Here is a 16,615-nt window from a genome sequence, read left to right on the forward strand (position 1 = left end):
CCTGATGGTATCTACTCAAAATGCTGAGAGAAAGACGACCGGGCTCTCCCTGAATCCCTCGCTAGACGCGCAGAGCCATGGACCAAGGCTCGATGGTGCCTGCGAGAACGATCTACGATACAACATGAAGATGTACGCGTTGGGGTACCTTATCTTGAGAAAAGCAAAATTGTGTTTCAGGAGAAGTAGGAGGCCGACTGAAGCTGTAGTTCCGCGGTCAATGTCGCCGGCTTCAAGAAAATGATGACGCGAGATGCGGACATCCCACGTGTTTCCGAGTAACATAGTTGAGGCCCACAATGATATTCGGCGTGTCTCGGACTTCGCATCTTTCGGCAGATACCTAGATGGCTCCGCCGGGCATGTGGATGAGGAGCACTAGTTTTGGACTAACTTTGCTGTGCGACCAATTGACCCCGCATACGTTACCTGATTGACGGTTGCACAAGACGGCCTCCCGCGTTGAGTTCTGCATGTTTCAAACAACCTTATCAGATTGGATAGGGTGGGTTTGCTCAAGACCGCCATTCGAGCCTGCCGGGAATCGTTCTTCGCCTGATATTACATTACAGTCTGTGAAAGACTGAGACCTACTCATCTCAGCACACCGGAACATGTTTGGCTTAGCTACGAGCTTATTTCCCAAGCTCTGCCTCGTCTTGTGATGTACATCTCCTGAGAGAGAATTTCCAGGCAGAGGGCCATTCGACGACAATGCCAGGGAACCCTGTCATGTCGGAGGTGGCTGATGAACTTCTGAGGATGGTTGATTCGAATGGGGACCCAGGGAATTGTTATATTTGACGTCCCTGGACACTACTCTTGAGCTATTTAAAGCCCCCCATAACTATCATCTTTCAATTCATACTGTACGACTTTGTCAAAACGTTCTTGCCAATTACTTCATTCCTCTTCAACCAACGTAAAATGGCCAACCAAACTGATCTTCATTTCATCATTCAGCATGTTTTCCTGCCGCCCCAGTTGCCTCACGCCGATGACTTCAGCCCGGAGAACGAGAGTGCTTTGCTTCGAGTTGTCAAAGATTCGGCCACCGAGTTTATTGAACATGTTTCCAATAGTCAAAAGGCCTCCGTAAGGATTGCCATTGGTCTGATGGATGCCATGATACGCATTCATAAACCTCTGGGGAAGACGCTTGCAATCGAGCAGGACGGCCTACTCAAAAGTTTGCAGAATCTGGCGGATGGTATGACCTTTAGTAATACCTGTTTGCGATAAGCCCACAAAGCTAACATTGTCGAAGGAGAAATCATCTCGCTCAACGTCCGGGCTCAGAATGCGGGTGTACTCATCACCAGGGCTCACGACGCAATACACGTGGAGGTGTTCGAGCTGTCTCCAACCAATCAGGCAGTCATGTCAACCTTGGGTCGTCTTCGGCGGACTTTTCCCGGGACCGGAATCTCCATACAACTAGAGGAGTTCAGCCAGCCGGGCTGTCAAGAGACACTCGCTGACGCTTTGTCGACAATGAGCTCACAGCCTGCCCCAGGAACCCAACCATTAGCTAAGAAAGCTGGGCAGCTCCATCAAGAGCACCGCGATACCACAAGTCCGAAAATGGTCACCGAGCTCTTCATCTCGACTTTTCAAGCTATAGGGAAACCTCTTGACGGCACAAGAACCTGGAAGAATACCCGGGAAGAAGTCAACTGGAGTGATGCCCTTCTTCCTTGGCGTCGTTCCCCTACTTGGCTGCTGATTAGAGTCAGTCTGCAGCTAGCATTCGATCGCAATATCGACGATACAAGTTGCAGTCTTTACAAGACATTTATGGCCTTTTTCATGGCCAAAGTGCTTCGTCACAGCATCGACACGGACATGGAACTCCCATCAGATCTTATACTCGTCATGATCTCGAAAATATCCAGACGCATGGGCAAAATCTCAAATGGCCGGATCCACTCTATCGTTGACCTCGTACATCGAACAATGTTGCGAGCTAACCAAGTTCTCGCCGATCGTTGGAATCGCATTCAACAACGGACCTCGCCTGGTTTCGGCAGAGAACTGGCCGAACTCAAAACCTTGAACTTCGATGAAGACTCACACCTGCATCTGCCAGCTCTTGACAGTTTCCTAGCTTCTATCGACAGTCGGAGATGTCACTCGGAAGGTTTCGAGTTTATTCCGTCGTGGACTTTGATCAAGTATGACCCGGAAATCTTCCCTTCGGCCGTGCTACAACCAGACAGGGAACATTTGCATTTGCATCTAGTTGTGTTTGAAACATGGGTTGAATGTCATCTACAGGCTTGGCTGATAGGCGAGTCCAGCCAAGGCTACAATGGATCATGTACCAAGATACGAAGCGTCATTGAGGGGTATCACGCTACCGCCAGCGGCCTTTACGCTGGAAACCCCGAGTCGCTTTCCGTCATGCTGCTGACAATTCTTGAACTATGGGTTGCTTGCGACAAAACTGCTGTACATCTGTTCCCGATGCTGAGAGACTACAACCCCGAAATTCCCAACGGCGTTCTACAGAATTTGCTTCTTCCGCTCAAAAGCCAGATAAAGAGACTTCACAACGCAGAAAAGTATCTACTCGATCGAAACCGCAGTTGCAAGACTGCAGCATCCGCTCCTAGCATCTACAACACCTACGGCTCTCCACATTGTTTCCCTGTTCGTCATTTTCAGCAGTCTAGGGAACACCAGTGCCTGAAAGAGGAGATCGAGGCAAGAGCGCAACGTGACAGGGAAAAGAAAGTGGAAGAACTAAACAGAAAGAAAAAGAAGTACGCAGATCTCATGGGCAAATATCGTACCAGCAATTGTGAGTATCATGATGGGTACAACCGGAGAACGGGGAGGTACTACAGAAGCCACAGCGGTGGCTGCGCCCGCTGTTCGTACCACAATCAGGCCAACAGCTTGCAAATCGATATTCATGAATGGCCGCTGCCATCACGAGAGCTCGATGCAGAATCAGTCGTATTCGAGCTTTTAGTACCAGAATCATTCGGAGAATGGCGGGAGGCTACCGTGTTCTTTCTGTTTGAGGTTCTGAAAGTTACGCCGCGAATGGGTAGTCAGATACGAGAGTCTTCTTACTCCTTGAAAGACTACAATGGTCTCTGCCAGTTCTTTCGAGGACAATTCACGCCGCACTTCATCAGCTTGCTTTCAGAGGCCAAGCCGCACATGGCAACCCACCGGAAGACGGTGCATGTAGCAACTGCCACCGAAGATCAGGTCTGTCTGAGCAATGGACTACATTACGCCTACTACGATCATCGCAGGCATTGCTTCATGGAATCATTTGGAGGATCTGATATCATCCCCAAGGAATGCACTTACCAATTACCCGCGGCGTCGACGACGTTACAAAAGTTTCTTTTCCGGCCATCAACATGCCCAAGTGGCCCAACGCCCAACACCGTCATCGCCACACTTCACGAGTGTCCTCATGACATGTCACTCGAGGAGTACAAGGCCCTAGCTTCAATTCCTTTGGGATATAATTTGCAATGGGAAAACATTCTGTTGCAACTTTTCGCTCCTTCGGTTGATTTGAAGAAGCGGGAGACTGCCCTGGTCATTCTTCAATGCATCTCTCAAGCAGGACCGGGTGGTGATTCGGAGTACAGAAGAGCGCATGCAATTTGTCAAGACGAAAGATTTGCGAATACTCTACTTGACGGATTGGCCGAAGCTATCACTCGTTATGAGGAGAATTGGCAGTCCTCATCTGCCTTTGCCACTTTCACAGCCATCACTCGACGTATTCTAAGCCTTGCTTCATCAGTGAGTGTTCAGAAAAGATGCTTCAGAATACTCTCTCAAGCACGGCGTACAACGTTTTTTTGGAGCCAGAGCCTGAGGGGTAAGGCTCAGGACTCTGACGACGACGATGACAAACTGGATTTCCAACGCCGGGCACTCGAAGTTGTGTTGATTTGTGCAGACACCTTCAACGTGGACGAGCAATTTCAGCACGACATCTTCGCCGAAAGCTCCGCCGTCTCGACTTTCTTCCAGTGCTGCATCGCTATCCAAGAAGTCCAAATATTACTTGGATCTGTGGATGCGTTTGTCTGCCATCTTCATAGTCGTTGGCAACGAGCCTCCTACATTCACCACAGCTATCTAGCGAAGCAAATCTTGTCAGGCAGCAGTGCTGGACTTGATGATGCCATCAGTGCCAATTGGTCTAGCTACGAGCCTAGCTACCAGTGGAAGGCACTCTCTGAGACGCATAGCTCGTGGTTGACCAGTGTTACTGCGTCTACAACCAGTCATCTCGCTGTACAGTTTAACCTCGTGACTGGCGAGCTCCTCGTCAATGGTCTTCCTCTCGACCATTTGCCTCAGAACTATCTCAGTCACCTGACATATCAGAATCTTTTTGGGCGGCTTTCCCTCGAGATTCTGCCCACGGCAAAACCTGGGATGACGTTTTCCTCGAAACGATACTACGCTGGCCATGCTGTCAGCCTAGGCCTTGACAACGAGGGAAATCTCTTAGTACAAGCAAGGCACGGTCAACAGGAATTTGATCTTGTCCCAAAGAGTTGCGTTGAAGGACTGTTCCCCACCAAATTCGTCAGCGACTTTGTTCATTGGTATAATTACGAAGATGGTTCCATCGAATTTTGCGGCCTCAAAAGGCCATGGAATCATTCAACGTCCAATTGGAAGCTTCTGAAAGATAGAGTCACTGGAACCTGGGTGCTCAGGCGTAATGAATCGTGTCTGGTCAACGTCAACAGTCGCTCTGCAAGGCTTATCTCGAAGATTCTCGAGCCGTTAGAAGACCCCGTTTCGATCCACATCAACCATCACATAGAGAGTTCAATGGTTTCTATAGAGCTACCTCGGGCTATGCTGGAGTTCAGCCTCAAGCAAGGGGAGGCCTCCATAATGTCGAGACAATATCGTGGCATGTCGGTGGATCCAGATCAGGCAGTCGGAACTCTGATCGGTCTGAGAGACAAGTTGGTTCTCAAAGTCGACCAACTCCCACATCCTGCTCTCCCTGTCGGGCGCAAGATCATAGTGCTCGAAGGAAATCTTTCGTTCTTGAAAAAGGATGGCCATGTCGAAGTCACTGTTAGCAAGGGTTTTGCATCAAGGGTTCATGCCTACGACGTGGACGATACACTGAATAGGCTCGTGAGCAATGGCAGTCGACAGAGCAAGCTGTTTCTTTGTTATCTACACTCCTTGACATCTTTTGTCATTCCGGATCCTCTTACGCACAGAACGGGTACCGAAGAGGCTTTGTCGATTCTCAGCTCTGCATCAGTCAGCTCTTTTGATGTGCTGACACCTGAGAACGCCAGACTTTTGACTAAGATTTCTCGTCTGACTCCTTGTCGGCGTTACTATCCAGTCAACGAAAGTGTCATGCAACAAGTTGACTGGAACTCGCAACTTGGCTCCTTATCCCAACACGGTCTATACCAGGAATATGTCGAGGCCATCTTCACGCAAAACAACCAATCAAAGTTCCTTTATCCACTACAGGATGTCGGGTCACCCGAGTTGAAACCCATGAGTTCCCGACTTCTAGCACGGGACAATATCCGAACGGCCATGTTTCGGGTATCGGGGTTTGGCGCTGAGTGTTATACTATTGATCAAGACGTTGTCTACGAACCACGGGATCGGTCCTGCTCCCCTCGAGGATTTCGAGCATATTCGGCGTCCAAACTCGTCTTTTTCGATCAGCCGATCCTGTCAATGCCAGTGTCAAGGTCCATGGAAACCTATCTATGGAACTTCCTTTCCAAAGGAATTACTATACTGGGCCCACATTCACCTTTTTCGGTGGACGACATCACATACAATGCCGAATTACTGTCGGATTCCTATCAATTCATCGCGGAAAATTGGATTGCGCTACAGTCCAAGTTGAAGAGCATCAACAAGTATAAGCTGATGATCTGGCTGGCAACGATAGCCTTTGCAGAGAATGCAGACTTCGCGGTTATCCAAACCTTGGCTTCATTCAAGACAAGCAGCACTATCCACGCACTCTCTGCACCTGTGGCAGATGGCTTTGATCTCTCGAATGGCAAGAACTTTATGGATTCAACAGTGAGGCATGAGGTCATGGAGAATCTCAAGCCCTTCGATTCCTGTCCCGAAATGTGTATGCATCGAATGGCCTATGAAGACGACCATTCATTCATGAAAAGGCGAGAGAGCGATTTCCTCAGCAACAGAAACATTGCTCTGGAAACCTTTCTCAACATGATGAAGTCTCAGTGGCCTTGTCGCGTTCCGAACCTGCCCGCCGGCTACAAAAAGACGAACAGTTGGAATGGATATATAGACGTGGGTAGTGCGATGGCAAGCATCAGGGCCCTTTTCCAAACCTGGTACGACAACCTTCAATTTCAGAAATACCTTCGAGAGGTAGCTTGCTTCTTGCCGACTGCAGTCAGTCCACTAGAATTGGCGGTGCCTCTGCTGGCAACAACAGACTGGCCCACATATGACCAGCCTCGGTTTCTGACCGAAAACTCTTTGTTCATCAATTCTCCGCCACCTTCACTGAGCGAGGAAGTTTGGACTTTGGATCACGATTCATTCAGCAAGCGTTCCAAGAGAGAGTATAGATTACCCGCGCTGCTTTCCCGGCTTCGAGCTCGTCACCGCAAGCTCGGTCAGTACGAGAGACGTTACGTCGAGGCCCTGGCTTCGAGCATGGAGGCTTTAGAACGTCGTCAGTTGTCGGAAGATCATTATTGCACATCGCCAGAAGAGACGGCGAAACTGGTGGTTTCTTACCTGTATCGCTGGCAAGCGATTGTTCAGGAGACGTACGAACTCATCGTAGGCCGCCTTCTGAGCTGCCAAGAAACAGGTTATTCAAGAGTACCCACCTTATTGCCTGACTTCTACCAGTATCCGAGACTCTCAACTTCCACCCTTCTTCGCAGACTAAATCATCTACATCGTGACTCAACACCAACTCTTTGGAAGCTGGCATTGACGCAATTTGCCATCGCACTCACCCAGTTTCAACGAGCGAAGCGGATGCTGGGTTGCTTAGAAGACCCAGCTGCATTGGCGAATGAGTTGCGCAATCCTGGCCACACGAACTGGTCCCCTTTGAAGTACCCAGACACTCTGCTGCTAGAGATTGAGAGCGGCTTGATAGTCAGGGAGGTGCAGGAAGAGATCGCGGAAAGCATGAGAAGTCCGCCCGACGATGAGAATGCTGTCATGCAATTGAACATGGGCGAAGGCAAGTCGTCGGTCATTGTGCCGATTGTGGCAGCCTTTCTTGCGGACGGAACACGACTTGTTCGGGTTATTGTGGCAAGACCTCAGTCAAAGCAGATGCTTGAAATGCTCGACTCGAAGCTTGGAGGCCTACTTCAAAGACGCATTTTCCATATGCCCTTTTCTAGGGCCGTCAAAGTCGGGCCCTCAGAGGCGATGGCTATTCAACACATTTTTGAAGAGTGCATGGATTCTGGAGGGATTCTGTTAGTTCAACCAGAGCATATTCTCTCGTTCCAGCTTATGGCGATTGAGACAGCCATTTCTGGGAATGTGAGCGTTAGTCGAATGCTCGTCTGTTCCAAGGACTTTCTCGACAGAGTTGCTCGCGACATTGTGGACGAAAGCGATGAAAATTTTAGCGTCAAGTTCGAGCTGGTGTACACCATGGGTACTCAGCGGCCTGTGGAACATAGCCCGGAGCGATGGGTATGCATACATCAGGTCCTTGAAGTCATGAGGAGGTTGCTGCCTGACATCCACAAGAGATACCATAGCTCCTTGGAGGTTGCTGGAAGAAATCGTGGCTGCTTTCCTAGAACGCGAATCTTGCGCGACGACGCGAAGGCTACCTTGCTCAATCATATGGCTCGTCATCTCAGCGAATCTGGATTGACTGGACTTCCGATGGGAACTCAGTCTGCCTCCATTCAACAGGCGGTTTACACCTACATCTCCAAGACGAGCCTCACAGAGTCTGAAGTCGATGCGGTCGAAATGTCAGATATCTGGTTGCCAGCTACGCAAAACAGCATTCTACTACTACGAGGGCTCATTGCCGGCCAGATTCTCAGTTTCGTCTTCTGTCAAAAGCGATGGAGGGTCGATTTCGGCCTCGATCATAATAGGCGGCCACCTACACAACTTGCAGTGCCATATCGAGCAAAAGACAATCCCAGCGCCCGCTCCGAATTCAGTCATCCGGATGTCGTTATTATTCTAACATCGCTGAGTTATTACTATGGCGGCTTGACTGACTCCGATCTTTTCTTGAGTTTCGAGCATCTCGTTCGTTCGGACATGGCCGACATGGAATACCGCTTCTGGGTAGAGGACAGCGATCAACTACCTCTCGCATTCCATCAACTCCCTGGCATCAATTTAGAAGATCGTCCACAGTGCATCGAACAGGTATTCCCATGTCTAAGACATTCCAAGGGTGTTATCGACTATTTTCTTCATCATCTGGTATTTCCCAAGGAAATGAAGGAATTCCCGCACAAGCTCTCTGCCTCAGGGTGGGATATAGGAGAGAGGACAGCAAATGCAACGACTGGATTCAGCGGGACAAACGACTCAAGAGCCTTTTTGCCGTTGAGCGTCAAGCAGCTGGACTTACTGGATCAGAAGCACACCAACGCTTTGGTACTCGAGTATCTACTTCAGGATGAGAACTCCGTGGCAATGATTCCGGCAGCAGACAAGAACAGATTGAAGTCAGACGCCGAGACTCTCTTGGACATGGTTGTTGGGCTGAAACCCCCCGCTCGAGTGATTCTCGACGTCGGCGCTCAAATCTTAGAACTAGATAATCTCGGGGTTGCGAAAAAGTGGCTCGAGATGACGGAAGACAACGAGATGACACAAGCTGTTATCTTTTGCGATGAGCACGATGCCATTTGTGCTGTGGATCGCAGGGGCCGTGTCGAAAGCTTCCAGACTTCACCGTTCGCCACTCAGACGGACGTCTGTCTTGTCTTCCTTGACGAGGCTCACACCCGAGGGACCGATTTGAAACTTCCGGCAGAATATCGTGCAGCAGTAACTTTGGGGGCAAACTTGACCAAAGACAGATTAGTTCAAGGTGAGTTCATATGGCTTGCATGAGCTAGGGTTATCACTAATAGTTTGTCCAAGCCTGCATGCGAATGAGAAAGCTTGGGAAAGGCCAGTCGGTTGTTTTCTGTATGTCCGACGAAATCAAGCATAAGATTGCTGCCCAGTCAAAAATTAGCGAGGCCTCAATTGAGGTGACTCATATTCTGGAGTGGTCCATCTATGAGACGCTCATGGATATGGAGCGAGGCATTTGGCTGTGGGCAAACCAAGGTCGTCGCTACCAGCAACATCGAGTCCTGTGGGACAACTGCATGATAGAGGGATCCACGAACCTGACTGAAGATCACGCAGATCAATTCCTTGAAGAAGAGGCACAGACTCTCGAGACTCGATATCGACCAGGTTACCAATTACCAGCCGGTTTGATGGGCGATGAAGGTACTGGCGATGCCATCACCGATAGGCTGCTGCAGTTTGGCCGTCACAATGCAGAATCTGCGACATTTCGAGAAGAACAAGAGAGGGAGCTATCGCCAGAAGTTGAGCAGGAGAGGGAAGTTCAAAAAGCCCCTCCTGCTTCGCCTGCGGAACATCACCTACACTCAGACCTCCGCGCATTCATTACTGGCGGTACGCTCAATTTGCACTCGGGGGCATTCATCTCTGCCTTTCAGTCTCTGTCAGAAACTAGCGCCGCTCAACGCTACGATGTGAATAAGTTCCCTCAGAGACTCTTGGTAACAACAGATTTTGCTCGAACAATCATTCCCATGGGAAAAAGTTCAGGTTATGTCTCGGATTCGTTTCAGAGACCTGTGCAGTGGGTTCTCACGAGGGCTCGTGCGACTGACACTGTAATCATCATCAGCCCCTTTGAGGCTCAAGAACTCCTAGCAGACATACAGAACTCCAGCTTTGTTTCGCTGCATCTTTATGCCCCGCGACCTAACCTCGGGTTCCGTCCTTTGGATGATCTGAATCTCTTCACCATCCCGCACCAAGGACTTCCTCAGAACTTCCCTATTCGACTTGTCACTGAGCTGAACCTATTTTCAGGTCAACTTTATATCAAGTCAATGGATCAGTACCGGGACCTCCGGCGCTTCCTCACGTTGGAATCGGATGACTCAAGGGTCGATCATGAGATTGAACTACGACAAGTAATCGATCAGGGGTACCTCGTGCAATTCATCAAAGTCGTGTTGATGAAGATACGGAGAAACTGTGACTCAATTGACAAGACTCATGTGGGCCGAGTATTGGAGCAGAGGACTTTGTATGCTTCGGATTTCGAGGACGGCACCTAGATGCAAAAGTGCTCATTTGGGATGATAGATAGTCTTTCCTATCAAAGAAAGCATTCAGAACCTTGGTCTTTCACTAAGGTATAAGGTACAAGTTACTTCAACATTACATTTCCTCCACTCTATCGATCAACCTATACGTATCCCGATATATAATCTCATTGATGTCCATGCAGAATAATCATAATGCTTCTTGCTTTATACAAGAGAATCTCCCGTTTCTTTCTTAGCTCGACCATCTCACTTGAGGGAACCCCTCCCCAGCCCTAGATTAGACTCGCTTTCCATCCTGATCGTATTCTTTCTCCACCCAAGAACCAAAGTCCAGCATCCCGGAGTTCTCTCGCTTCACAGCCGCGATATCGACCCCAAAGCCATCAGTGTAGAACCATCTGTACATGGCGCCGAACTCGGGGATCATCCAATGCAGGAATCTAACCAGAAACTGGAACGTCTCCGGGATTTCCGTCCCCTTCTTAGACTCGAAGATAGCACTAGCAGCTTCCAGCGTAAGCTCGTCACCAGCCAAAGGAATCTGCCTGCCGGCGAATTCTTGGGGATGAAGGAATGCCTTCGCGGCGGCTCGTCCTACATCCTTGACAGAAACCAGCTGGAGAGGCTTATCCTTGACCGCGACGCGCCAAGATGTAGCCATGATCTTGATACCCATTCCCGGCTCCATATTTTCCATAAATGCAACAGGTCGAAGAATGGTCCAATCCATCTTGCCGCGCGCTTTCTCAACCAGGTGATGCTCGATGCGATATTTGCTGACGAAGTGCGATACACTTGGGACGTAGTTGTCGTATGAACCGTCTCCGCCTCTGTCGATGGAGCTGTATGTGAAGAACTGGACATTGTTGGATAGAGCTGCATCAACTAGCGCTTTGCCTTGGGCTTCTTCGAGTTCTGCCGATGCTCCTTTGCCAATGGCCGTCTATTTGTTCATTAGCAACACAAAATGATTACTACAACTGAGGTTTCCCGAGGAACTCACTTGTACACTGAATAAGCCCCAAAGCTCAGTTTTAGAAGAGCTCAATACTGCTTTGGCGTCAGAGAAGATGGCGGGAACGTCGTTGAGATCGCCCTGAATGACAATGACCCCACGAGATGCTAAGCTTTTGGCTTTAGAAGAAGCAACATTGCGGGTAACGGCGATGATTTTGTAGGAGCTTCCGGTTTCTGACTCTAGAAGTGCATCAATCACGGCGCCGCCTTGTTTGCCGGTTGCACCAGTAACGAGGATCGCCCTAGTTGATTGCGAATCGCTAGACATGATTGGAGAGATAATGTGTGGGTTCTGCTTGTCGAGACTTGATAATAATACTTGCATGTATTGTCGGTATGTGATAGTAGTGGTAGACCTGTAGAACTTGACACTACTAGATGATGTTAGAGTTGTTGATAATCCTTCAAAAGAAATAGAAGAGCAAGGAGACATCAGCTGCCTTATATCTCCAAAACCACCAGGCATGAGAGCCAATTTTCATCCTCGAAATAAACCATATGCATATTCAACTTCGCCTCTTCGCTTCTCGCGACAGCTCAATCGCCGGACTTCTAAATGATTGCTCATCAATTTTATCTCGTGGTGGTTGCAAACGAAAGGATGCTACCCCTGGCCTAGTGTAGTGAAACGATGGGTCTCGCGTGCCGGGCAAACGGACAAAAGCGCGTTTCTGCAGGCTTCCTATCAGCTTAGAAATCCGCACCCAGTGCTGTTATTCTATTGGTCAGAAACATCATGAGGAGAATGACGCTGCCCGCCAATGTGCCATTCCAGGGTGTTTGGATTCGTCAGCTGCATGGGCTATATCAGTCTTACCGCATGCAGACCATATAGCTGCGGGCTAACCCGATCGCTCGAATGGGGTATCGGTCCAGTGCCAAAAGGGTAGCTTAAATCGACGTGCATACAGGTATCTTTCTCTTGTGATTATAAGTACAACGGGTTGGCGCTAGCCATGACAGCTCTCACGTGCAACGACATCATGAAAAGTCGATGAATTAACACAGGCGGGATAGGACTGGATGAAGAACAATCCCTCTTGTCCTCGCTTGAAAGGATCTAGCAGCTGGGCATGTCATTTGCAAAATCAATGAGACGACATAAAATGTAGAAATATGACTAAACAATCAGAAAAGCCCTCCAGAAGTCTCCGCCCCGAACAGATTCACTCGGATCCCAGCAGCCTTTGGAGCAGAACACTCCGTCCCATTCACACAGACATTGAAGCCACAACAATTGTCAACCAGACACACACCACCTCCAGTACAGGGCGATGTCGCGTTACACTGATCATACCCAACGCATCTACCCGTCCGGAAGCCAATACCCCCGCCCTCTAGAGTCTTGCCACAGAGGCAGTCAGAGTCAGGGATGGAGGCTTCGGGTGGGTAGAACCGTTCTCCATCTTGCACGATGCAAGCGTTTGCATTCGGGCAGCATGCAAGTGCTGTCGGGTCCGTGATGTTGCGCTCGTACTCTGAGCCTGTTGAGGGTAGGGCCGTTATGTTTGCGAGTGAGATGGGTGTAGTGGAGGTTCCAGCCGTGAAAGTGAGGTTCAACGTCTCAGTCGAGATGAGAGACAGGCAGACTTCCGTCTTGATAGTTGTGACACCGTATCCCTCAACAATATCACCTAGACCCGATCCAGAGCCCGAAGTCGAGTTCTTGAACGTTGCAGCCGAGAAATCGTAAAGGTTCATAAAGCTGTCAATGACAGCCAGGATTCCCTTGCCGGCATCAGAGCCAAGTTGTAATCCAGCATCGATGAAGGGCTGCAGAAGCTCGTCGACGTTGATAACACTGCCGAGTTGCTGGAAGAGCAGACTCCACACCGACGTGAGAGGTGGACAACTCCCCACCAGAGATCCCTGCGTTAAATGATCCAGGGTCTGTTGAACAGACGTCTCACACTCCATGGAATCGCTCCCGCTTCCCGGGAATGCGCAATTCGCAACAAAGTCTCCCGTGGCATCTGGGAGAACAATGCATTGGGTATCACCTAGCGCGACTGATACTGGCAGATCAGCACGGGCAGGATTACCGCACTGGTCTTTCAGATGGAGAGTGATGTCGAATGCGTCTTGTGCCATCTCGGCCAACGTCCCTTTGAAAACGGGAAGACGGCGAGGATCTGTGCCGTTTACTGGGATATCAGTAGTGTTTGTACAGGTCGAATTTGTCAGGGTGTTCAGTTGCTGGAAGAAACCAGAGATGAAGACGTCAATCTTGGGTGAGCAATTTGCCGAGGCAAAGTGCAAGCCCTCGCTGTCGATGGAGAGCACGTTGCCGGCTTTGTCGAGAATTCCAAGCCTTGATGGGTCGGAGACGTCGACGAGAACTGGGTTGGTGGCATTGTCTATCAGTCGGAGGTACTGAACGGAGTGCGTAGTCTCATTGAGGTAGAACGCGTCGATGTACGGAGGAGTACGGTTAGTAACGTTCAGGAGAGACTCATGTAGCGATGCTGTAGGTGTTGGAAGGGCGTAGCACGAAGTCGCATTCTGCGCTACAATGACCGAGATACCCGTGAAAGCGGAGTCATGAATTGAGGTTGAGGTCGGCGAGGTACTCGCCGGTGCAGATGAAAACCCAGTCGTCGGTGATGAGCTACCCGCTGTCCGGGCTGTACCATTGACAGTGCTCACGAACGTGGCGCCTCCGGTCAGGCTGACAGCTGTCGGTGTTATCAGACTCAAAGAGCCTGGCGTCAGGGTACCAAAAATGGTCGAACCGCCGACGACTGTCCACGTTGAAGCCACACCATCAATGACACTAGTAATGACTGTCGGAGTAACGGTTGCCGTGGGAGACCCTGCTGTAGCGTCGGACGAAGCGAAGATAGTTGAGCCTCCGATTACTGTCCAAGACGAGATGATGCCCCCAATAACGCTCGTGATGACAGTTGCGCCGGGTGATAGTTCGCCCGAAGCAGAAGGTGGGCTTGCAATCGGACTGATGGTAGAGCCACCGATCACCGTCCATGAAGAAGCAACTCCCCCGATGACGCTGGTTACAACGCTCGCACCAGGTGGCAGATCAGATGGAGCAGTCGTAGCGCTTGGCACTGGACTGACTGTTGAGCCTCCAATGACCGTCCATGAAGAGGCGACACCTCCGATTATGCTCGTGACAACAACTGCATCACCAGTTGTGGCCAGTGTAGGAGTCGAGCCCGTGGCATTTGTTGGGTTCACGATAGTTGAGCCTCCAATAACAACCCAGGTTGACCCGACCCCTCCTATCACACTCGTGATTACCGTGGCTGCCCCAGATACCGTCAGACTCGGTGATATCTCACTGGGGTTCACGGAGATGGTAGAGCCCCCGATGACAGTCCACGACGAAGCAACACCGTCAATGATGCTTGTGATGATAGAGGGCGTAGCACTAAGAGTTGGAGATCTAGCGAGGGTTGAACCTCCGATGACCGTCCAAGTTGAGCCAACACCACCAACCACGCTTGTGATTACGCTGAATGCGCCAGTCTCTGTTGCAGATGGAGTTAGAGTAGGCGTTGGAACTGCGCTCCCATTTGACGGAATCCCAACAGTTGCGCCTCCAATCACCGTCCAGGTAGAAGCAACCCCTCCATTGACGCTCGTGATGATGCTAATCTCAGCAGCTTGAGAGGGGCTTGGCGTGGACATGGGCGAGGTCGAGTTGGGAGAACCGACAAGAGTTGAGCCATCTATCACGGTCCACGTCGAAGCCTCCCCATTGATGATGCTCGTAAAGACAGTGAAGGCACCCGGGGTGGTTTCTGAGGGGGTCGGGAGTTGAGTCGGTGTGCTGCTGTTAGCGAAAGGACCGCTTTCGGTGCTTCTGCCGAGCGTAACGACCCAAGTCGATGCCACCCCGCCGACATCACTCGTGATTGTGGTGACTGCAGGTGTAACAATGGGCGTACCGACTGTTGTTTGTTGGCTCGGAGCACCAGTAGTGCTAGAAAGCCAAGACAGACTCCAAGAAGACGATCCAAGAGCTCCAGTGATGGTTGTCGTAACCACGTTGATAACCGAAGTGATTCCCACCATGGACCTTGTAGAACTCGGCTCAGAGGCACTCCCAAAAATCGTCTTGACTGTCGTGTAGTTCCCGTTGGTAATCGTAATCACTCTTGGCACTGCTGCCGTCGATTCAACCGTCGTCCCAAGTTGCGTGGGCAAATTAACGGTAGAGTCTTCGATCAACGTTACAGTCGACACGAACCCAGATGCAGTCCCACTAGCGTCGCCGGTGACAGTCTCCGTCGTAGAAAGCGGGACAGGCCGACCACCGCTGTCGCCGTCACTTACGGACGAAAGGCTCTGCGCGCTGCTCGGGTTTGGGATCTCGGAGCTGTAGATGTAGATCGTGCTGACTTGCGTTTCTGTGACTTGAACTGTGGCGGTCACCTCGCCCCAACTACACGTCGACGCTGTCTCAGATGGGATAGCTGGGCCGGGGAGGGAATAAGAGTAACCCCCTTCGAAAGTTGCGTGGGCTGTTGGGATGGTATGGGAATCCGAGGCTGCCGTGGCTGATGTTGCGGTAGTTGCTCTGGGATCATCGACTTCAGTAGAGTAATCAGCTGCCGGCGTTGCCGTCGCATTTGCGTGGCAAGGTGCCCGAGGTGTTGGGTCGAGACTGAGAAGACAAGAGCACTGTGGCATATTAGTCCTCAATTCTTCACAATCAACAGGGCTTGGCATGGGTAGAGTGCAACTTACCGCTGATGTTACGGACAGGGCGGGATAACTCGTCGGTATAGGATCCGGTAAACTCAGCGTCCCAGTGGCGTCACCAGAGTTCAGGAGCATGGAGCAGTACATCGTCCCGTTGTGCCGCTCCATAGCCCGGAGGAGGTTGTCGCCGTGGCATCCATCTGCCACAGCCATTGCCCCGCCTCCTGCGAGAAGAATGAGAGATGAGACAAACATGATAACCAATGATCTTGGGCTTCAGGCTAAAAAAAGCAGAAAAGGCGGCAAGAGCGGTCAGATTAGAAAGGAAAAGAGAGAGTAATTGAGCGAGTGTTAAGGGCGGAGGCTGTCGAGCTTCGTCGGCCTCTGGTCCCGTTGGGGTTTCTCCGCCTCCCTTACCTCCAGTATCTCAGCTCCTCCGAGACCTTTATACAGAGTGTAATGAGCTCGGCTCACGATACCTTCACTTATCGCAAACTGGTTCTCTCATGCCGCTATTCCGAGAATAGACCACAATGCCGAGACAAACGCTAGCATTGGACTCCTCACCATTTGGACCCCGGCCCAGTGCCTCG

The 16,615-nt window shown here is 50.5% G+C and overlaps 2 protein-coding genes across 2 annotated transcripts; one reads left to right on the plus strand and one right to left on the minus strand.

Annotated features, from left to right (window-relative positions):
- Positions 1–828: 828 nt before the first annotated feature.
- Positions 829–10,349, plus strand: CPAR01_16212 (uncharacterized protein; the record flags this gene model as incomplete). The annotated part of the gene is made up of 3 exons (XM_060500457.1): positions 829–1,210; positions 1,253–9,067; positions 9,121–10,349. Coding segments are annotated over 3 exons (9,426 nt in total), but the record flags the coding sequence as incomplete, so codon positions are not given.
- A 268-nt stretch (positions 10,350–10,617) lies between these two features.
- On the minus strand, positions 10,618–16,277 carry CPAR01_16213 (uncharacterized protein; the record flags this gene model as incomplete). The annotated part of the gene is made up of 4 exons (XM_060500458.1): positions 10,618–11,283; positions 11,344–11,728; positions 12,655–16,001; positions 16,068–16,277. 4 exons carry the CDS (start codon positions 16,275–16,277, stop codon positions 10,618–10,620), a joined length of 4,608 nt encoding a protein of 1,535 aa, XP_060340939.1.
- Positions 16,278–16,615: the final 338 nt, after the last annotated feature.

This window comes from Colletotrichum paranaense (genome assembly GCF_030867605.1).
Source record: "Colletotrichum paranaense strain IMI 384185 chromosome Unknown Scaffold_23.1, whole genome shotgun sequence".
NCBI lineage: Eukaryota > Fungi > Ascomycota > Sordariomycetes > Glomerellales > Glomerellaceae > Colletotrichum > Colletotrichum paranaense.